Source organism: Microtus pennsylvanicus, chromosome 8 (assembly GCF_037038515.1).
Source record: "Microtus pennsylvanicus isolate mMicPen1 chromosome 8, mMicPen1.hap1, whole genome shotgun sequence".
In the NCBI taxonomy this organism is placed as follows: domain Eukaryota; kingdom Metazoa; phylum Chordata; class Mammalia; order Rodentia; family Cricetidae; genus Microtus; species Microtus pennsylvanicus.
In genome coordinates this window covers 73,546,376-73,569,926 of record NC_134586.1, presented here as the reverse complement: position 1 = coordinate 73,569,926, position 23,551 = coordinate 73,546,376, and the positions used below count along the sequence as shown (strand labels likewise).

Here is a 23,551-nt window from a genome sequence, read left to right as displayed (position 1 = left end):
CCAGGCACTGTGGGAATGACCACTTCTGAGGCAGGTTGGGGACAAGGCTAGGACAGGGCCCTCGTGAGTGCTCGGACCCACACAGAGTTGGGGGAGCTGAACCCTGCCAGGGATGGTCTCTTGAGACTATGCCACATGTACCCAGGCTCTGTGAGCAGCCCACAAAAGGACTGTCCAGGGCTCAGCCACCTGGATAGGAAGCAGCCTGGAACACCCAAAGCTCATACTGACTCTCCCCTCTCCAGCACTGACGACCACTCAAAACCAGTCTGCCCTTGGTCCATCGCCAGAACTGACGGTCTGTTACCCCACCTGCCATCACCTTAAAAAGCTCCCCCAGGTGGCAGCAGATAGAGAGGGCTGTCTGAAAAGCTTTACCTGCCTGAGAGCTCTCAGACTCCCAGGCACCCACACCAAAGGGGGCTGCTTCTTCACTTCCTAGCCCTGCAGGCCACACAGGCAGGCTGGTAACCTGGCTTCCTCAATGGATTGCTGCTCATCCTGTCCTCCCACCCCACCCCACTGTCTGGGAGCAGCTTCGGCAGGGGCTTAATGACCACTCATTCCCAAGACTCAAAGAACTCCACTGATGTCAGCAGAAGTAACTGAGCTACCTGAAATCCCTGCAAGGGGATGCATGGACTGGGGGTACTAGCTCTCCTATTCCATAGGCTGGGCAAGTGGCACAGAGCCCAGGTATGAAGCAACAGGTCGGTCCTCCTTCTGGTTCTCTGTCTTCCTTCTCCTCCTGAGAGGCTCCCAGAAGCCGCCACTATAGCAGCTGAAGCTGCAGGAGCAAGGTGCAGGACCAGGTGCTGAGCTTCTGCACAGCACAGAGGGGGCCAGCCCTCCCTGGGGCCTTCCCTCCTCCCGTCCTGCACCTACGGAGCGTCCTCTCACGGGGCTCTCTGCATTGCTAGGGCGTATGAGTGGGGAAAACTCACAACTAGTAAAGGAGAGTGGCTGATGAAGGGCTGCGATGGACAGAGGGGTGCACCTGAGGCTTGGGGGGTGGACCAATTCAGTGCCGACTCTCCCTACTGCAGACCTGAAGGGCAGGGTGGCTCACGGGGTCGGGGGTCAGGAGCCACTGGACCCAGGCTCTCAAACAGATGTCCTGAAAGAGGGTTACCCAGCTTCTCCGGGACATGGTCGCTCAGGGTGCGATCCACCGGCTCAAACTGTCACCAGTCACAGTGGCCAAGACCACCAGCATCCCAGAGGCAGAGCAGACATCTGTTCACAGTCTTTGCCCCCAGCCTCTTGCCGCCCTTCCTGGTGGTCTCGAGTCAGAACTACTCTTTCCACTTAGGGCTTTTCAGGGGGGCTCGCTCTGTAGCCGGAGCTGGCCTGGAATTCTTGGCAATCCTCCTGCCTCAGCTCCCAGAATGCTGAAATTACAGGTATGAGCTATCTTGCTAGGCACCGCTTAAGTTTTTAAACTTCAGTTAAACGAGCAGAGTCAGGCAGCGTGAGAGGGCTCAGAGTGTGAACACGCCATCCACCCAGCCCAACGAACTGAGTTTATCCCCGGGTCCTACATGGTAGAAAAGAGAGAACCAACAAGTTTTCCTCTGACGACCTCCACAAACACAGCACATGTCCGTCCCTGCCTCCAGGAATTAAATTTTTAATATAAATGAGTTGTAATGGGGTTTCAATTTCACAACACATGTGCCCTAATTTACATGTATTGGAAACTCAACTCCAGAACTCATGATGTCAATGACATGGGGGCAGGGACTTCTAGGAGTTGATTACATGAGATGAGGTCACCAAGGTGGGGCCCTGTGCGACAGTACCAGCTTTGTCAGTGAGAGAGAAACCTGAGCTAACACACTTGCTGTCTGACTGTGTGATGCCCTTGGCCAGGTTAGATAAAGCAAAGAAAGCCCTTATCAGGATCCCACACTGAACTACTGCCAAGCCCAGATCCAAGAGTTAATAAACCTCTCTTCTTCACATACTACCCAGGCTGTGGTATTCTGTTACAGTGACAGAAAGGAACAAAGGCAGAGGGGAACCAGGAAATTATCCCCTACAGACATGTGAAGGGGCCAGCAACCAACCACGATTCAGCCTTGGTAGGTGGAGCCTGGGACGGTCATCCCATTTTTCATGGAAGAACAGCAAGGGCCCCTAGTGATCCTGAGTTGCCCAGAAGCCAAGCGGAGGGCACATACTCACGATGTCATTCAGAGCTCGCTAAGACCCATGTGCCCTATTCCAGAGCCTCCTCGAGGGTAATGTTAACGACAAGCCTAGGACATGGATCCACATGCTACTCTAGACTCAGAAAGGGCAAAGCAGACACCTGCATGGAAGGTTCTAGCTCTTAATTTTTTATACTCTCTAGAGCCCAACAGGACTCTGGGCAAATCTGCCTGGTCCTCCCAATGGCAGAGCAGACTCTATCCTTGGCTTCCTGGTGGCTGGAGACCCATGTGGAGAACAAGGATTCTTCATGAGATTTTGTCTCTTCCACTCTGATCATGCCTGGCTTCCAAATCTTCCAACCACAATGTCCTGTTGCCACTAGGTGGCAGGGACAATGTGGCAAACAATTTCTTATCTACACCCCCATGACTATCACAAAGAGGGTACGGTACGTGGAGTAGGTGTACACAGGGGGACTTCAATACCCCCTCTATCACCTGCTTAAGGGCTCCTGCAGTGGTCACATGCCCTATAAGGGGCAGACACCTGCCTGTGCCATGGCAGTGCTGAGCCCTGGGGCTAGAGTACACCCTCCATCCCCTCTTGCCTCATGAGACTTCTCAAAGGGGTAGTTCTCTACATAAGAAGGAGAACCCTGAGCAGAAGCAGGGCCTGGGAGCCACAAGAGCCAAGGGGAACAGTGAGGTCCAGGCTCTACTTTGAGTGGATCGGACATATCTAAATATGTATGCGCTTCCTACATGAATCTCCCACTCCAGAACATACGGAAGGCATCCTCGAATCAATCACCAAACAGGCAGGACTGTCTCCTCGTTCTCTTACAAGATCCATGAACACATTTTATCTTTGAGTGAGTGACTAGTTCCAAATATCAAGGAAACTCAAGGGGTTAGGAAAGAGCTCTCAGCCAGCGCTGCCGTGTAACTCATCCACAACCTACCACTTCATTGCCTCATCCGCGCTGCAGGAAGGGCTCTGTGATGTCACAGCTCTCCCAAAGCATGGCTTGGAGAGGCATCCTCACTCTGCCGGCCTTTTCCCCTTGCTGGGGCTGCAGTGCAGTGCACTGTCTACTCCAATCAAAAGACTAGCGAAGGGGGGTGGCTGGCGCTGCTTGGAGTGGGGGGTATGAAGAGGTGGGGAGGAGTCAGAGAGGAGAGGGGAAAGTAGGGAGCCTGCCTAGGCTGCCTATCTGCACCACCGAGGGACACACACCAACAGCTGAATGCCACAGGAGTTCACCAAGAGTTTACCAACTTCCTTTGTCACTGAGCACACGGCATGGGGCCATCAATCACACCTTCATTTACCCATGTCACTCTCCCGAGGAAGGCAGGAAAGCTGGCCCCAGAGTGGCCAGTGGGGCTTCCTCTCTCACCCACTTGATGAGGGCCTCTCCTAATTGGCCCTGCTAAATCACTCCCAGGAATGCAACGTACAATTAGGGCTGGTAGCACCCCCTGAGGAGGGCCTCCCTGGCTGGGGCCTCCGCAGCCTTTGGGAAATCAGGGTAAGCCATAGGTTCCCTACCTAAAAAGAGCCTGGGGGAGGGGCAGGCCAAGAGGATGGAAGCAGGGGATTGGATGAGGATACCAGAGTCCCCAGCTCCTGTTCCCAGGACCTCCAGGCGGCTCACAGACAGACTGGCTCCCACTCTCTGTCTTTCTCCATGCACAACAGGAGACCAGAGACCCAGGCAGCTACAAAAACTCTGCTAAATCCTAGCCCCCGACTGGATGTCCTGAAGCATCACACGAGTAGGAAGCTATGGTTGTGCCCAATCCTTTTCCTCCTCCACAGATTTCCTTAAATCCATCAGGTCTAGCATAGTCTGTCCACTCTGCCTCCAGAGCTGTCTGTCCACTGTGTCATCTGCCTGGTGGCCTCTTTGCTGTTCCCAGCTCAAATGTCATTTCCAGTAAGATGTCTGCCCAGCTCTCTTGGACAGGAGAGTAACTCTTCCATCTGGCCTTCCCCTGCCCCAGCATGGGCCACGCTGTCTGTTCTCCACCAGGGGACATCTCTCTGACCACCCCATCACTGCATAGGGAGTTCATAGCCCTATCCAAGCTGCCCAGTGAATCGCTCCAGGATGAATACATGAAATCAATGAATGAACAGATTATCATCAACCCCCACGCGGTTTCATCCCCACTATCTGGACGAAATCACCTTCCCCAAACCCGCAGAAGGCATCTCCTGGGCTGCCGCCCATTCAGACAATCTCATCCTGATGCAACATCTGTCAGGGCCACATGGATAATTCGGCCTCAGATCACACAAGGGCAGGAAGGGCTTCAAAGGTCTTTACTTAAGCAACAAGCAAACCCAAACCTAGGGACTCCAGGCTATCCAACGTCACCCAGCAGCTTTAAGCCCACGATCCCATCCCTGATCCCAGGCAGGTGGGGATTCCTGAGTCTGAGGTGTCCACCAGGACGTTCCAAGAGGTTGAGCTCTCCAGCTGCTTGGGAATCCTGGGCACACAGGGTATCGCCACCTCAGGGTCCCCGCCCCCCAAAGCTGCTGCCTGAGTGCAGTGCATACCTTGCGCTTCTTGGCACGTCCTTCTGCCTGCAGGGTGCGGGTGCAGCGCTGCACACACTCGGAGAAGCTGAGGTTGCTGTGGTCGGCGCTGTAGTCCAGGTCAGCCAGCCGCGCCAGGGACAGGATGTAGTTACAGGCGATCCTCAGGATGGCCAGTTTGGACAGCTTCTGCCCATAGGAGTAGCATGGCACCTGAGAATGGCAGGGGGAGGCGTTAGGAGCAGCTGCACAGGCCCCTAGGTTGGCAGGGGGGTAGAGGCAGCCTGTCTACTGCGTGTCTGGGTCTGACACATGAATTTACGACCTGTGCTAAGCGTCTGAAGTTTACACTCCCACATCCCAGCTCATCCACTCCCACACTCTGGGGTGTGCCCGAATTCCCATTTGACAAGGGAAGACGATGAGGCCCAACGCAGATGAAGTACCACAGATTTCTGCCCTGACAGAGCCCCATCCTCCCTCCCTCTGAGGGGACAGATATTCTTTCCACTTCTGATGCTTTTTCTCACACGCTCACTCATCCACTGACACTCACTTTGTTGGACACTTGACGCCGCAACAACTAAAAAATAAAAATTCAAGATAAAGTCTTACTATGCAGTCCTGGGTGTGCCGGACCTGCGATGTAAACCAGGCTGGCCTCCAACTCACAGAGATCCGTCTGTCTCTGCCTCCCGAGTGCTGGCATTAAAGGCGTGTGCCACCATGCTCTGCAAAAACTCGACTCCCGTGGGTCTGGTAGTGTATGCCTATGATCCCAGCACTCGGGAGGTAGAGGCAGGAGGATCAAGAATTCAAAATCAGCCTGCTCCATAAGTTCACAGAAAGTCACAGGTGACCCTGTCTCAAAACAACTTAAATAAATTTAAAATAAACACACGACTCTCAGCCAAGTGTGGAGGTGCACAGAATTTGGGGAGCCGTGGCAGGAGGACTACTGTGAGCTGGAAGCCGTCCTGAGCTACACAGTGAGTACCAGACTAGCCAGGGCTACAGAGCAAGATCCTGCCTGGAAACAAGAAAGCAAACAGACAAACCTCACTCCTGCCTTCAAAGGATTGAGACCCGAGAAGAGCCATGGCTCAGCGGGAAAAGCTGTAGCCATGCAAACCTCGCGACCAGAGGCCAATCCTGGGGCCCCACGTACCCAGGCTGTCTGTCCTCTGCCCCTTATGTGCCCACAAGCACACACCACTCACGCACACACTTAGTAATAAATAACATTTTAAACACATCATACATTCTCCTGGGACCCCGAAGATGTTCAGGGGGACAGTGCAGATACACAGACACAAAACTGTGGTGTGTTTTCGTCTTTCTTCCCTTTTCCCATGCCCTCTGGACCTGGGTTACTGCCAAGTACAGCACACAACAGGTGCGTAATAAATGCCAACAGCCCCAACCAGACTTGACTCATTAGTCTGGGATTCAGCAGCAGCTAATCACCCACTAATTATAAAGGGGCGTGTGCTGAGAGGGGGCGGAGCCTCAGACTTCTTTCACCCTCTACATGTACTATGTGAGCTGTCATAGAGCTCAGACCACCGGACGTGGAACTGAACACGGCATTGTAACATGGATGTAACTCCTCAGAATCTACCTGACAGCTACTAACCTGGGCCTGCTCCTTCTCTCCACCGTTCGTTCACACAAACGGTTGAAATGTCCCACCAGCAGCCAAGGCTCTGGTCCTACCATAACTCTTTGGCATCTAAACACAGCATCTGTATCCGCATTACTCCACCGAGCATGGGGCCCACACGGAACCGTTGCTGTAGTATTTAGGGAGCAGCGGCTCTTTGAAGTCAATGGTTTTGAATCAGGAATGATTTTATCCCTCAAGGGACAGATGGCAAGGCCTGGGGACATTCCTAGTTGTCACAACAGAGGAGCAGCAGTTTGGAGGGTTTGTGCTGCAGAACATCACACCACGTGCAGGATCCTCAGTGCCTTCCACAAGAAAGAACTCCTCGGCCAAAGCTCAGCAATGCCAAACATGAAAATCCCCACTGGATGCCCCAGAATTAAGTATGAACAAGACCTCTGACCGTCCCCTAAATACAACACTCACTTCATCTAGAACCGTCTCTGATTTCTCATGCCCACCCTATCCTAAGAGTGCAGCCTTGCTTAGTGGTGCTGCAATGGCACCTTTCTGTCTTTAAGTCCTCAGTTGGCCCCCATCCGTCGTGACCAGTGTCCCCATATGCTGGGGGAAGGCTCCCAGCTGAGGAGTATTCTCCAAATTCTGCCTGAAGCAGACTTCCAAGGGGCTGACTAAATAAGGCAATGAGTGAATTAGCTCCAGAATATCTTGAATCTAATTCAAAAACACTATTTGGAGGCTGCAGAGATGGCTTGCAGTTAAAACAGTATGCTGATCTCCCAAAAAAAAACAGAATTTGGTTCCCAGCAGCCCAACAGGGCAGTTCACAACTGCCTATAACTCCAGCAACATGGGAGCCAAGGCCCCCTCTGTTCTCCTCAGATACTGCACTATTGTACAAACCCACACTCAGACACACAGACACATAATTAAAAATAAAATGAAGTGATAAGGGGTTGGAGAGACAGCTCTTCCAGAACAGTGTTCTTCCAGAGGACTTGGGTCTGATTCCGAGCCCCCACATGGCAGCTCACAGTCACATGTGACTCCAGTTCTAGGGGATCCAGTAACCTTTCAGCCTCTTCAGTACCAGGCACTCACGGAGTGTGCAGGCACATATGCAGGCAAAATGCTCACATTCATAAAACAAACAAGTCTTTTCTAAAAAGATAAAACTAAATAGAACTTTATCTGGGCTGGGAGATAGTTTCATCAGTATGCCTTGCAAAAATGATGTCCTGGAACACATATTAAAAACGTCCAGTATGGCAGCATGTGCTTGCAATCTCAGCACTGGGAAGGCAGAATCAGAAGCATCGTGGAGCTCGTTGGCCAGCCTGCCTAGACTACAGTCAGACCGGTAAGAGAACATTAAAAAAAAGGCCCAGCAGAAGCTGTCCTCTGACCTCCACACAAAACGCCACACACACACGCACACACACATGTACACGCACGCGCATATGCACACACGCACGCACACGGATTCAACACCCGGCTCCGACTGCCATGCATAAGACAGAGTGAATGCTATACTCACTCTGAACCTTGGTGTCTTTGTGTACTGAGAAGAAGACTGACCTCACAGGGATTCAGTGGGTGACATAGGCACTGTACACAGCAAGCCTAGCAGAGGTCAACAAAATGACAACATTCAGTATTGCAGAAGGTCCCAAGGCGGGCTCCAGAGAGGGTGAGAAACCTGGGCACAGTAGCTAACCACCCTTCAGCCTACAGAAACCAGAGACTAGAAATCCAGAGCAAAAGGGCAGGGAAGACTACAGAGCATGCTAACTCTCCTGAACTCCCAGCCCCCACCAGCACACCCATCCTCCCCATGGCCACATCACCAAACCCATCCAAGAAAAGCTGGCAGAACAACGTGATTTGCCTGTTTTCTGAGTCCAGAAAACACTTTTATCAATTTGAACAAATAAACTCAGTCTGGCCAGAGAAGAGGGTCTCGGGGGCAGGCCCAGCACCTCTGCCTGCCCCTCGACCCAGGAGGTGATGTCTGCCTGCAGGGTGGAATCTGGGAACCCAGGACTACTGTCACTTACAGAACACTCTGGAAGTCTCCCTTCAACGGCCAGCTCTACACCTGGGTCCCCAAACACCCAGGCTTCTAGGAAGAAGTGAGACTTCGAGAAAGGTCTCTGTGCTGGGATCCAAAATGACAGGTGAGGCCAAGGCCGACCCAGGAACACCATGCCAGGTTCTGGATCAGTCTGTCCTAGACTTGTCACTTTGTACCATCGCTTGGGTCAACGTCCTGGTCAAACCGAAAGCCAACCATGGATTGAGCCCTCGTCCTTCTGATGGCCACAGCCTTTCACGGCAGTATCCTATCTGAAATCTGCCCCAAGTGAAGATGAATGTCCCACATACACACGAGGAAAACAGGTGACATGCTGAGCCTCAGATTGGCCAACCGAGACCTGGCTGGAGCCAGCAGCTCGTCACATACAAACGGACAGTCCTCTGCCACCAAGGTGGCCACGTGAGGCAACAGTAACGGTCAGGTGACTTGCCCCTTCTCCTCCCCTCCCGCAAGGCTGGCTATCCTGGACTGGAGAGATAACTCAGTTGGTAGAGTGCTGGCCTAGCATACCTTGATATCCTGGGTTCAGTACCCCACACTGCACAAGCCAGGAGTAGGGGTGCACACCTGTAACCCCAGCACGCGAGAGGTAGAAGCAGGAGGATCAGAAGTTTGAGAGTGCTCTCACTCAGCTTACGGTGGGGGTGGGGGTAGCTTTGGATAGAGAGCTTTGGGCTGGTAACCCCAGAAGACCCCACCCTTGCACATTACCTCCGTGAGCACCCTCAGCCAGTCACAGACCCCATCCATTCACCCCAGGACCCCACCTGGTCAGGAGCCTGGAGCTGAAGGAGCAGGCAGGGCCACTTGGCTCCCACTCTTCATCTCCACTTCCCAGCTTCTAGGATGGAAAAGCGGCCTCCCTCCCGTTTCTCCATACAGACTGGCTGTACCTGCACACATCTGTGCGGGTGGGCATGCACGTGTTTGAGCATGCGCAGAGGCAGACACCAATGTCAGCTCTCCTCCATCACTCCCCATCTTGATTTCTGAGACAAGGTCTCTCCCGAACCTGGAGCTCACGGGTTCAGCAGAACTGGACTGGCTAGCAAGCCCCAGAGGGCCTCATGTTTCTACCTCCCCAGTGCCAGATGACAGATACGCGCCAGGGTGCCTGCCTCTGTAGGTGGGAGGATGAACTCAGGAATCACGTTTGTATAGCAAGCATCTTACTGACTGAGTTGTCGCCCCTGCTCCTGGATTTTAAACTTCTCAAAGGATCAGCTTTTGGCATTTTCACAAGGTCCTCTAGGCCCCCAAACATTCCACTCCTCCTCCACTGCCCAAGCTAGACCCTCCCTTGGCTCCAGCAAATACTGACTGGGCAGCCTGAGGGCCTGGCTGTCCCTTGGACATCTTCCCGACTTTAAGGAGAACCGTGGCCTAACAGGACCTGTTTCTTCACCAGAAACGTGGGCATTCCAACAGCTGCTTCTCAAAATGGGGTCACAGTGGTTAAGTGGAGAAAGAAACAACAAAAACAAAATCAAGAATCTACCAGAACACGCAGGACAGCCTTGAAAGCCCTTTGCCCTCTGTCAGTCTCTCAGGGGCAGTCCTCAGAGACCCCTCCCGAGCTGCAAGCACACAATGTCCCTGCATACAGTGACGTTCTGGTTTCCTTCTGTGTGAAGCTAGTCTCCTGTGTCTGTGGGAGAGGATTTGTGAAACCTCCTGTCCAACATCCCTGCCAGGTCTACTTAGAAATATCCTTTAAAATTCACAGTCTCTACAAAGTAAAGTCACCTCCAAGCTGGACGGTCTAACAAACCTGAGGACAGACCCTGACCACTTTCTCTACGTGTCCTTATCAGTGCAATGACAAGTAGCCCTGCAAACTTATGACCGAAGCTATATATCCATGTCACAGGAATCTCAATAATCAGTCTCCCTCGGAAGTGTGAGCTTGGGGGCAGGGGAAGAGTCCTGTCACCCTCTCCAACCGTGTGGAGCTTCCAGTGTAAGCAGCTGCCCCCTCCCCACTCACCAGCATCTGGGGGAATACACAGACCCCGCTGAGGGTCCCCTGTGCCTCTATCACCTCAGAGGATTTGGGAGTCCAAGAGAGGCTAAGATGAGACCACCCTCCACATACCCTTCTGGGATCACTTTGGATTAACCTGGTGGGACCCCTGGAGACCCCCAAGACACACTGAGGGAGGTAGCCTGGTCTCCACTGGCTCAATGCCTCCTTCGTGCAGAGATGCAGCTTCTAAGGGCCCAACATGGCCCGCTGCTGCCACTTCTCCAGGGACATCAAGGGGCTTCCAGGGAGAAAACAAAGCCACCCACAGGCTAGACATCCTCAAGGTGAGCCCAGCTGGTGGGTCCTGTCAGGAAATGGAGTCCCACAGCTAAGGCCCTTAGGTCCTCTACCCAGCACAGCTGGCCTTTCCCGTGGACCCCTCCCACCTGGCAGGGAGCAGCCTGCACGTGGCCAGGCCCAGCTGCACACACATGGCCTTCATATGAGGCAGCGAGGAGGGCTCGGGTGCAGCTGGGCTGGTGGCAAGTGCGGTAGCCTGACCATCTGCCCCATAGCCCTCTCCTCAGACCAGAGGGACTCTGTCCCACCTGTAGCTGGGCCAGCAGCCACACAGCCCCCTCTGCTGTTTCTTCCTGGCTGGGAGGGTCGCAGTGACAGGCTGAGGCCTGACTGGTTCCCTGGTGCTCGGGGTGGATACGCCAAGATGCAAAGCCATTAAGCACTGGCCACCGGAAAGACTCACCAACCCTGATTTGTTCCAGGCTCTGTGGTGACCGCACAGCTCTGCCTCTGCACAAAGCCATGGGTACACTGCCAACCTGGGAACCGAAGGGTGGCACGTGGAGACAGTGCCGCACAAAGCCTGTGAGGCCACCAACAACACTGCAGGACCTCAGCCAGCTCACACAAACTTCCTGAGACCCTGGGATCACCTTCTGATGACAGCACCTGCTTCACAAAACCAGGTAGGACACAGACGATGCTAAGCACAGAGCCTGGCACTTTCTGTGCTTACTGTCGAATGATAAAAGGACTTGTGAGATGGTTCAGATGCTGTCATGACCAACAGCCTGAGTTGGATTCCCAAGGCCCACGGGGTAGAAGCAGAGAACCAACTTTTCAGTTGTCCTCTGAGCTGCATGCACGCACACACGCACGCACGCACTCACACACACACACACACACACAAATACAACTTAAAATTTTCAAATGAGCTGGATATCATGCCTTTATGCACTTAGGGGGCAGAGGCAGGCAGATCTCTATAAATTCTAGGCTAGCCTAAAAAGATGTAGGCTAACCACGGCTACATAAAGAGACCCTGTCTAAAGCAGGGAGCCGGTTAAAATAATAAGGAATCCATACTGTCTCGTCTTACAGAGCCCTGCTCAGTCTGGAGGCCCTGCCAATGGTTGGGAAATGCTCCTCTTCCTCACCGCCCCTGCCTTACTTCATTCCTTTGTGCCTGTGAGGTCGTGGATAACCTCCCGATGAACCTTAGCAGCTGGAGCCCAGAGAGGACAGGGGACCTGGTGCGTGTAGTCTCAGTCCCTGGCTATGTTTCTGTCCTTAGACAACAGGTAGGTGTCCAGTAGAGCCCAGCAGGCCTTCTAGGGACAGGACAGATGGTTAGGGCTAGGAAAAGGCAACGGGGGGGGGGGGGACGACGGGTGTGCTCGTGTATTCTTTTGGTACATGCACTGAACATACAGACATACACTGAACTGCATGTGTGCACACACACGCCTCTCTCTGAGAATGCATGAGACACATGGAACTGACTCTTTCGTGCAGAACCCGCCTCACAGATAACAGAAACGAAAGGAGACGGGAGTAACACCCTCGTCACGGAGAGTCGCGAATGGTACCACCCAGCGGGAAGATTTTAGTCAGAGACGGTCTCCAGAAACTGCTGCCATCTAACCCCTCACTACAAGATGATCATGCCTAAGTCTCATACCTTCTCCTTGGCCTCGGCATTGCTTACTACAAAATGGGTCTATCCGCTCCTGCCTGACTTGGACATTAAGACTAAGTAGAACAGGATTCCTTGTTGAAAGTCACAAAAGCCACAGGACACGAGAAACATGGGCATGAACGCTCTCTGTGGGAAAGGCTGAGGAAGGTGGCTGGACGCAGAGAAACGGAGACTCTGGGCACGTGAGTCCCCAGCTCAGGAAAGACTCACCTAGCCGCACAAGGAGCAGGCATACAGGCAATTCCCGCCCTTCCATCATCCTCCTGTCCTGAGAGATCCCACAGGCTGTCACTGCCCAGGCATGCAGGCACACAGCAGCTGGCTAGGGCAGAATGGTGGCTCCCCAGCCCAGGGTGACAGCTGATGCATTTGCAGGCAGTGACCGCCACCCCACCTCATTGATCAAACATTGCTCCCAAACTCAGATGAGACACTCAGGCTGAAAAGCCATGGGGGCCACTTCTTTCCAAGGGTTCCATGTCCAGGTCACAGATGGACTAGATCTCTATTGCCTGACCATACCCACAGAAGGAAAACGGGAGTATGAGCCAAAAAGAGGATGTTTTCTGAAATGGTTTGTGACTGGCTAAAGCCCAGAGAGGTTGAGTAACTTTCCAGGAGACAGACAGCTAATCAGTGGCAGAACAAACAAAAACTTTATCCATTAAAGCAGTTACATCCACCACCCACTCCAACCCCTTACATGACTTGAATGGGAAGGCCCATGCCACACCCTTTTTAGATTCACCCGTCCATAAGAAAATGAGAAACTAGAGTTCCAGGGGAGTACCAAGCTTATCCGAAGTGGAATTGTCAACTGCCCCCCTCCACCATGGGTAATTCTCAAGTTTTCTTTTGCTTCCCCAACAGGAGCTGCCAGGTGACAGCAGTCCCCACCACCGCCTCCCCCTCCCCAACCCCATGAGGAGCCTGTGACTTCTCCTGACCTCCCAAGAAGGAATGCCCCAAGCAGCAGTCTCCTGGGCAGAGGTGACTGATGTGATCAGAAGAGGAAGGGCAGTGGCGGGCAGGGTCTCCTGGGAAAGTTCCCACAGATCAGTTCCTGAAGCTGTCCTTGGAGGGACCACAAGCTTGTAGCGGGTCCTTAGGGACTACAGAGACCAGGCAAGTGCAGAGATCCCACAAGCAAACTGAATGAACATGGAAGCCAGGACCAAAGAGAGGCTGACAAGCTCCCCGGACGGCCCTTTATATTTCAGGACACCCCCGCAGGAACGAATCTTTCTAATGTTGAGGTTCTTGGGTGCCATCCACAGGAACCAAGACCCCAAGCATGCCAAGTGCGCAGGGCTGAAAGGTGGTATTCTCCTCCTCTACCGGGCGGGCGGGGGGGGGGGGGCAGGGGAAGATTTCCATATTCCCCTCTGTATTCCCCACCCAGCCCACGGGATTCCAGAAGACAGATACTCGCTGCCATACAAGTCAGACCCGCGGACAAAGTTAGCCCTCGCGAACACCGGGATGCGTCTGGGCTAGAGATCCTTAGCTTTGGTCCATTTTGCAAACTAAGGTCTGTGGCCAAATCTCAGTTTGATAACGCAACCTGCCTGCGCTGCAGGATCCCCTTTATTCTGATTCCAATCCTGGGGCCACTCACCCACCCACGCCTACCACTGTTGCCCCGCGGCAGAGGGGATACCTGCTTCCTGAGCGCCTCGAAGGCGGCGCTGATGGTGTGCACCCGCGTCCGCTCCCTGGCGTTGGCCAGGAGCCTCCGGGTCTGCTGCAGGGCTTTGATCTCCGTGGAGGCGGCGGTCGCTTCGCCTGGCCGTTTCCTAGGCGACGCAGAAGAATCCGGGTGGTTATTGTAAATTACGTGTGAAATTGACGAGTAGGAACTTTCCCCCGGGCGCGTGGGGGGCGCAGGGCGCACGGGGGATTCTAGTGGCGCCGCTGGGGGTTCAGGAGGCGCAGAAGGCGTGGGGCGTGCGGGAGGGGCGCACAGCAAGATGCGGGGACGCAGAGACGGCTCACGGTAGGGCTGCGCCTCGGGACGCCCCGGTGCCAAGCTCTGGGACGCCGGTGGCGGCGTGGGTAGTCCCGGTCCCACTGTGCCCAGGGCGAAACCGCGTTTGCGCGCGTCTGAGACTTCAGGCGCTCGGATGCCCCTGAGCTCCTTGGCTGTGTACGTGCCCCCACCTGGAGGAACCGCCGGCGCCACTGAGGCTGGCACTGGGGTTGCGATTGGGAACGGCTGTGTCCTGTCCCGGAGCCCGTTGGTGGCAGCGGTGGCGCTGGCCGTGGCGCCGGGCTCGGGTGCTTCCAAGTCCAATCGGAAAGTTTTATAGCCGTTCGCGCGCCGCGCCGGCTCCTTGCCTTTCCGCTTGAGTTTCTTGAGGCCGTTCAGCTCTTTCACGCACACAGTCTTCCACGGCCCGTCCTCGAGGACCGGGATGTGCTTCATGGTGCGGACAGAGCCAGGCAGGGGCGTGGGACTTCCAGGGACGTGCGCCCGCTGAGATCGCTCTGCACGCTGAGCGCCTGGCTGCGCCCGGTGGCCGCGGTGCTCAGCGCCGCCTTGTCGCCTCGTTCTCTCCTCCTACCCTCCCTCCCCGGGTTCCTCCCTCGCTCCCCCACTCCCGGGGCAGCTGCGCCTCAGGCTAGGTGAAGCCTCGGAGGCTGCCCGTTCCCTCTACGAGAGCTCAGAGTGTCATCAGAAGTCGCTGCCGCCCTGCCAGCATTTCAGCAGAACGCCCGCTGCGCTCCATCTGTGTTTGTTTAGCCTCAGTTTACACAGAAGCCCAGTTCGCAAGATCACTCAGCGCCGCCCGCCCGGAGAGGAGGCAGCTCCCGCCGCCGCCGCCGCCGCCGCTGCCGCCTTCCTAACCCAGGCAGCCCGAGCCGCGAGCGCCTTTAAAGAAACAGGAAGCATTTTTCAAAACAGCTGGGTTGAGGGCCGCCTCCTTTGTCCGCGTGCTCTCGGCCTCCCCCTACCCCATGCCTTCTGCCGGAACCGGCCTCCTCCTGCTCGTCCTCCCCGCCCCCTACTCATGTTAGGGGCGCGCCTCCTCTCCCCAAAGACAGTCGGCTCTCTCCACTACTGTCCTAAGCACGTGACTATTGATCGCTCTGACCCTTCACTGCCCTGCCTTCTTGGTCTGGGGGTGACGCAGCGCCGACCTTCCCCACCCAGAACCTTCCTGTCTACCTCCCACCCAAACTATCCAACAGAGGGAGAAATCTTAGAGCTGTGACTTCTTCTGGGAGGGGTAGGTAAGTGGGAGTCTAGAACCCCAGAGTGACTGGACATTGTCATCCCATTGCAAAGCCTTCTCCCTTCTCCAATTAGCAGGAGCAGAGATCCCAGGAACAGAAGAGGACACATTGACATTAGGAAACGGAGGCACCAAAGTACACGGGAGGCTGAGGAGGGTGGACGGTTCTGATTTAGCAGACCTAACATCTGTGAAGATGTGAAGTCATCTCACCCGAGGCGCCCTGCTAAACCCAGGTTTACTCATCTATGAAATGAGAAATCCGGAGAACATCCATGCTTGTCACAGCCTGGCTGTGAAGACTTAGGGCCCCATGTGCATGGGTGCAGGTTCCACAGTAGCTGTACTAATGCTACTGGACCACCGCAGGACAGCTAAGGTGAAGTTCTTAGTTTTAGAGCTCAGCTTTGCCCTTTACTGAATGAGCTGGGCACAGTAACGAACCCCCTCTGCTCCTCCCTCTCCTGCCACTCCTCCATTCCACTGGAGATCCTTCTAGAAAAAAAGAGATCCTCTCCAAAGGCCTTCTTTCCATGTGCTGTCTGTCACACAGGGTTCCTCTTCTCGCCGAGCTTTCCAGCATCCTTTTTCCTTGAGGCAAGTGGTACTAAAGGGATTAGAGGAGGCTTGCGTCTAGCTTGACTGATGCCCAAAGTCAAGTGAATAGTGGCCTGGGGTTCACTGGTGTGGTGAAAGTGCAGCTCAGGATCCAGCCAGAGTTGGGCAGACTTGCAGAATGAGTTGCCCATAGCCGTTGGAGTGTGTTGGAAGCTTCCATTTGGTAGGGTACCATTCCTAAAGAGGCAGCCAGTGTTCGTGGAAGACACATCTTTTGTTGAGCTCCATGAAAGCTCAACCCCAGCCCTTTCCTGATATCCCCCAAGAGGAGGGAGAGACCACTGTCATCCCTTGGGATGGAAGGATGGGAATGACAGCTATGCTGGGTAGATCTTGCCTCCTCCACCCCCTCACTCTGCCACCTCTCCTTCTGGTCAACTTGAGGATCTGGAGTTGGCAACGGGCAAGTGTCCCTTCCTTAGCTAACACTGTCTCATCCGTCACAATATAGAAGGGTGCTCGAAGGAACAAGGGGAAAATGTAAGTGACCTAACGGATGGGAAGAGTGTCTTTCTCCGTCCACCAGGAGACAGACTGCAGGATGAGGGCAGTTGCGCACATCCCTGAGCGAAAGCCTGTCCCTTCCCATTAAGTACTCACAGTACTCCGGATTCCCGTCGGCTTCCTTGAGAAGCTGGACAGAAACCAGCTGAACAGCGCCCCCTGGTGGTGTAAAACTTAGGCGACTCACCACACTACTGACGGCTCTCCAGGAGCGGCCCTGTAAAGACAGAATTTCACAAAGCCAAAGAGGTGCCGAGATAAAGAGGCTCTCAGTTCTCCATCCTCGCTTTATAGGAAATGACGCAGATACCCGCCAAGAAAATCTATATCCTTTAGTAAAACCTCCCCCCTCTGGGACAAGCTTTTGAGGTGACACTGGAAGAGCGCAGTGGTACCTCTGGAAGGTTCCATGTCCATGGCACAGGAGTGAAGCTGAAGGAGTGGAAGGAGAATGCTTAGGGCTTACACCACAGGAGAGACATGCCAGCTGATAACTACCACCACGTAGGGAGCAAAAGCATAGGTTTTATGTCCCTCATCTTCGCGGCACAGGGGCGCAAACCCGCTCTACTCACAAGAAACAAGGCTTCTGGAGGAAGAAGTCGCCAGCAGAAAGGGCGCGAGGGAAAGGCTATTGAATCCAGACCAACTGACCCTGAAACCTGCGCTCTGTGAACTCTTGTACGTCCTCTGCTCCTTGAGAGCCTAGTGACCAGCACCTGGAGGTGAGGGGCTGGGCCCTCAGTGGGACTGGTCTCTTTGACAGCTGCCCACCGCAGCTTGTGTTCTAGTCTGAGTAGAAGCTGCAGCCACAGGTCTCCTTTAGCCCCGCCTGATGTCTGCATGAGCCCTACCTTGGACAGTCGGGAGTCTCCGGCTCAAAACGCCTGAATCATAGTAGCCATACACTACTGTCCTCTGTGCTGCCGAGTGGAACTTTCCCCAGGGGTCCTTGGCACACTGCACAGCCTATGAGGACAGGACAGTGCTTCAGGACGGGGCTCCGTGATGTCTGTCTTCTTGGCCGGGTGAGAAAGGACCTTAAATATTTGCCGCACGAAACTCTACATTCCTGAACACGGAGTCTATCTCTGGCTGTTTAGATGGTTCCACAGTGCCTGTATCCCGTTAGAGAAATTGGGGAGAAGCGAGAATTGGACAGCCAGGTGCAAATAGAATTCAATGTGAATAGTGCCCTTTGTCTCACAGCAGCCCTGCCTAGGACCAGTGGGGACTGGAGAGCAAGAACAAGATTACCCTGGATCCATGTAAGCTCTTCTCTGCCATAGCCACGGAACTGCTGCTAGCCAATAAGACGCTGGATCCAGGGATGAGCATCCAGCCACAGAAAACGGAGGGTCTCGAGGCTAGGACAGGGTGCTGGGGCTCTTCAGGAGACGGGAAAGGAGCCGTTCTCTGAGACCTTGTGGGTGTATCTTTGTCCTGAGTGTGCTCTGTCCTTAGTGGAGCAGATTCTCTGGAGAAGGGCACAGTCTGTGGGGTGGGGGTGGAAGGCTTTCTCCTGACTCAAATTCAGAGGAAAAGGAAAGAAGAGGACCAAGAGGAGTAGGGTGTCTTTCTTAGTAGAGTGACTGTTTAGCATGCACAAGGCTCTGAGTTTGATTCCTAGCATGATGGAAAGGGAGGAGGGATGGCACATGTCATCATCCCAGTGACTTCACTTTGCTCAAGTGTCCTGAGGACTTCCACGGAATCCGTCTCTCTGTGTGTCCCTGGAGAGAGCAGTGGTTCTGGGCAGGCTGATGCAGCCTAGGAAGTGGCTGTGTGCTTTACAGGGACTGGACTGGCTGTGTCAGCTTCCTGCCAGTTGGAGCCCTTACTAGAGGCCCCTGTGATTCTGCTGGGGGTTGCGGGGAGCACCGTGGTGCCTCTAAGACATTCTCCTGCTGTGATAAATTGAGGAGGAGACAACAGTGAAAATCAGTGGCCGTTCATAGCTTGGACAGATTGAGCCAGGTGCCGTGATGGCGCTGACTAGCAGAGGAAATTTGATGAGGAGTCAACATCCTAAGGGCAGGTAGTTCCCATCCATTCCTCTGAGCATCTGTAGTCCTGGGATGTTGTTACTAAGGCTGGGGATACAGCAGTGAGTAGAGACAAACCCTTGACCTCAGTAGAACTACAGAGTTCTGGAGAAAGGCTAAGTTTGACCTTCTGCAAAATGGCATGCTCCCAGAAGAGTGCAGGAAATAGAGCACGGTGGAACAGATCTGGGGTACTTCTTCAAAGCAGGGGCATTCGAATGGGGCTGGAAGGCATGAGGAGTTGCCTGGAGGATCCATACCCCTGGCCTGCTCTCTCTCTTCCTTCTTGCCTGTGCTGTTCTGGCCCATGAACAGAGGCGTCCTCTCGGTCTGTTCGCCACTGGAGCCCTGGCCCTTCTCAGCCTATAGCCTTCTGCAGCTCATGCTTTTCCTTTACATTACACTTCATGGTCTGCGCTCCCTGGTCAGCAGTAGGAAAAGCAGATGGAGCACTGTCTGGGGCAAACAAACCCCCAAGGCAGGTGGCTGGTGCTACTCTAACAATCGAGCTCTGCTAAGAAATGATGGGATGGCTTCAGCTGCAGGGATCTTTGTCCAAGGCTGACACACTGTCAGCCAAGAGGACATTTGGCAGATGAAGGGAGAGCAACCACGTCTCCAGGCACCCAGTTTCCCTGGCACGCCGTGCCCTCATCCTTTCCTGACCTCACTGCTGAAGTGTAGGACTTGTTCTGCATTCCTCTTCCTAGGGCCAACAATGGAGAAGCTCTGAGGGGTGCAGGCAGAGAGGCTGTCTGCTCTTCCTGGGTGTTTGCCTATGGTCGAACCTACCGTAGTCACTCATGCGGCCAATAGGAATACTGAACATCTAAGCCTGTGTCCATTTATTGGTTTGTTTGGGGTTTGTGGTTATATAAGAGAAAAAAAGGGGGCCTGGAGAGGTGCTGGATCCGTGGCTAAGAGCACTTGCTGCTCTTCCAGAGGACCCATGTTCAGGTCTTAGCACCCACATTGTGTTGTTCAGCACCTCCTACAATTCCAGTTCCTGGGCATCCAGGGTCCTCTTCTGGTCTCCTCCGGAAACTGCACACATATGGTGCATATATACGCACTCAGGCATATACACATACAGGTAAAGCAGTAAATATTTAAAAAGGAAAAAAAGCACAGACTATGCAATCCAGAGGTGGGGTTGGCTAGGCTGATAGAGAACTTCGAGATCATGCAGCGCCGAGTCCCAGCCCAGTACTGCATGAACTAGGCACGTGGTGCACATCTGTAATCCCAGCTCAGGAGGTGGACGAAGGAGGAGCAAAAGCACAAAGGCATTCTCAGCTACATAGGGCGCTGGAAGCCAGGCTGGAATACATGAGACCTTGTTTCAAAAAGAAGAAAGGCTGGGAAGGTGGCTCAGCAGTTAAAAGCACATGCTGAGCTTGCAAAGGACCTGGGTTCAGATCTCAGCACTACAGCTGGTCACAGCAGCTTCAGGGAATCGGACAACTACACTGATGCACTCCCCACACACATATAAACATAATTTAAAATTTAAAAATAGGGACTAGAGAGATGGCTCAGAGGTTATGAGCACTTGCTGCTCATGAAGCGGTCCTGGGTTTCCAGCACCTATGTGGCGACTCACAACCATCTGTAGCTCTAGTTCCAGAGGACCCAGCTCCCTCTCCTGACGTCCATGGGCACCAGGCATACATACAGTACATACCTACACATACTGTATGTAGGCTGAGCAAGCTATCCCTCCAGAGAGAATGGGTTACAAAAGGGCAGAACAAGCAGTAGGGATAAATCCTGGTCCCACTGCCAATGACCCCTCAGTCTGCCCCAGCCATACATCTGTCATCCACATTCAAAGTGCCTAGTTTGGCCCTATGCTGGTTCCTTCCCTGTCAGGCTGGAGTTGGTGAGTTCCCGTTAGCTCAGGTAAGCTGTTCCAGTGTGTGTCCCCATTATGGTCTTGACTTCTTTGCTCATATTCTCAGTCCTCCCACTCTTCAACTGGACTTTGGGAGCTCAGCCCAGTGCTCCGCTGTGGGTCTCTCCCTCTGCTTCCATCAGTTGCTGGATAAAGGTTCCATGGTGACATTTAAAATAGTCATCAATCTGACTACAGGGCAAGTTCAATTCAGGCATCCTCTCCACTGTTGCTTAGGGTTTTAGCTGGGGGTCATCCTTGTAGATTCCTGGGAATTTCTCTAGTACCAGGTTTCTTGCTAGCCCCATAACGGCTCCCTCAATCAAGATATCTCTTTCCTTGCTCTTAGTTTCTGTCCTTCCCCATCTCGACCATCCTGTTCCCTCAAGTTTTCTTCCTCCTACCCTCTTCCCCTTCTGCCCTCCCTTCTCCCTCCACTCCCAATTTTCTCAGGAGATATTGTCTATTTCCCTTTCCCATGGGAAATGTATATATGTTTCTCTTAGGGTTCTCCTTATTTAGCTTCTCTGTGGTCATGGACTACAGGCTCGTTATCCTTTGCTTTACAGCTAGTATTCACCTATGAGTGAGTACATACCCTGCTCATCTTTCTGGGTCTGAGTTACCTTACTCAGAATGTTTTTTCTAATTCCATCCATTTGCATACAAATTTCAAGATGTCATTGTTTTTTGTTTGTTTGTTTTTTACCACTGAGTAGTACTCCATTGTGTAAATGTACCACATTTTCTTTATCCATTCTTCAGTTGAGGAGCATCTAGGTTGTTTCCAGGTTCTGGATCTTACAAATAATGCTGCTATGAACATAATTGAACAAATGTCCTTGTAGTATGATTGAGCATCCTTTAGGTATATGTCCAAGAGTGGTATCACTGGGTCTTGAGGTAGGTTGATTCCCAGTTTTCTGAGAAACTGCTATATTGATTTCCAGAGCATTTGTACAAGTTTGCATTCTCACCAGCAATGGAGGAGTGTTCCCCTTACTCCACATCCTCTCCAGAATAAGCTATCATTGGTGTTTTTTATATTAGCCATTCTGACAGGTGGTATCTCAGGTCATTTTGATTTGTATTTCCATGAAGGCTAAGGATGTTGAACATTTCCTTAAGTGTTTTTCAGCCATTTGAGATTATTCTGTTGAGAATTCTCTGTTTAGATCTGTACCCATTTTTTATTTGATTACTTGGTATTTTGATGTCTAGTTTCTTGAGTTTTTTATATATTTTGGAGATCAGTCCCCTGTCTGATGTGGGGTTGGTAAAGATCTTTTCCCATTCAGTAGGCTGCCTTTTTTGTCTTATTGACCATGTCCTTTGCTTTACAGAAGCATAGAAACATCACCCTTCACAATAGCCACAAATAACATAAAATATCTTGGGGTAACACTAACCAAAGAAGTGAAAGAAAGACCTGTTCAGCAGGAACTTTAGGTCTTTGAAGGAAGAAATTGAAGAAGTTACCAGAAAATGGAAAAGTCTTCTATGCTCTTGGATAGGTAGGTTCAACATTCTCAGGAAAAACATTGTAAAAATTTCAATCCTACCAAAAGCAATTTATAGATTCAGTGCAATCCCCATCAAAATTCAACACAATTCTTCACAGACCTTGAAAGCACAATAATCAACTCCATATGGAAAAACAAATAGACAAATCCTATGATAGCCAAAACAATCCTGTACAATAAAGGAACTTCCGGAGGCATCACCATCCCTGACATCAAACTCTATTACAGAGCTACAGTAATGAAAACATCCTGGTATTGGCATAAAAACAAAGAGGTTGACCAATGGAATTGAATCGAAGACCCAGATATTAATACACCTATGAACACCTGATTTTGACAACGAAGTTAAAATTATACAATGGAAGAAAGAAAGCCCCTTCAACAAATGGTGCTGGCACAACTGGATGTCATCCTGTAGAAGAATGCAAATAGATCCATATCTATCCCTGTGCACAAAACTCCCAATGTATTAAAGACTTCAATATAAATCTGACCACACTGAAGAGAAAGTGGGAAGTAGCCTTCATTGCATGGGTACAGGAATCCACTTCCTAAATATAACACCAATAGCACAGACATAGGGAGAAAAAATACATAAATGTGACCTCCTAGAACTAAAACATAATTTCTAAATAAAATCTTTTTTTAAAAGAAGGAAAAGTCTAATTCAAATCCAGGGGTTTGGAACACTGTTGTCACTCAAGTCCAAGAGGCTCTGGGCTTGGACAATGTCTGAGTTTCCTACAGCTCTGAGCTGCATCCTCTTTCCAAGACAGGTCTGCACCCTGCCCAGGCCCCCTGCAAGGCTCAGCTCGTCTGTAAACTGAGAAGCAGGAGAATGCAGAACCACAGACCTCAAACTGCCAGATCCAGCAAATTCAGATCTGTGCTAAACATGAGCCCACCCGAGAGCACAACACTGGGGAAAGCGAAACCTCCACTCTGCAGACAGAAGCCCAAGTAGCCGCCCCACGGCAGGGAAGGCTTTGGCCCCTTGGAAATAGAGCAGATCAGCCAGGGAGCCCGCCGGGGAGCCAGCAAGTGGTTCCTTAAGGCTGTGCGCTTCAGGACCTAGTTGTCAACAGCCTAACAAGGCTTGCTATCCTCCCGGGATTGGTTCCCAGTCCCCACTGCTGTGCTCCAGGGCTGGATGGGAAACTACAAGATGACTCCTTCCTTTTCATCTCCTTTCTCAAGGAAAACAACTTCCAACTCCCCGTGGAGTGCATTCCTCCACTGTGAAGTCTTCCCAAACCCATCTCCCCCAGCCTCTCAGAAAGAAGGGAGGAGGGGTTTGGCGGCTCCTTCAGTGAGACTTCTAAAAAAGTCTCTGCTGA

General features: G+C 52.6%; 1 protein-coding gene across 3 annotated transcripts in view; it reads right to left on the bottom strand.

Annotated features, from left to right (window-relative positions):
• The window catches only part of Atoh8 (atonal bHLH transcription factor 8), a 29,508-nt gene extending 14,221 nt beyond the window's left edge, over positions 1 to 15,287 (bottom strand). Inside the window, exons 1-3 of one of the 3 annotated variants that reach the window (XR_012911642.1) lie at positions 14,055 to 15,287; positions 4,726 to 4,917; positions 1,133 to 1,391 (exon numbers count right to left, since the gene is read on the bottom strand). Coding sequence is in view for 2 of the 3 variants with exons in the window: in XM_075983834.1 (XP_075839949.1) it covers positions 1,377 to 1,391; positions 4,726 to 4,917; positions 14,055 to 14,819 (972 nt within the window). In the remaining variant the exon portion in view is untranslated. Of the gene's footprint in view, positions 1 to 897; positions 1,392 to 4,725; positions 4,918 to 14,054 lie in introns of those variants that run through there. The other 2 variants (XM_075983834.1, XM_075983835.1) reach the window with 2 other exon arrangements.
• Positions 15,288 to 23,551: the final 8,264 nt, after the last annotated feature.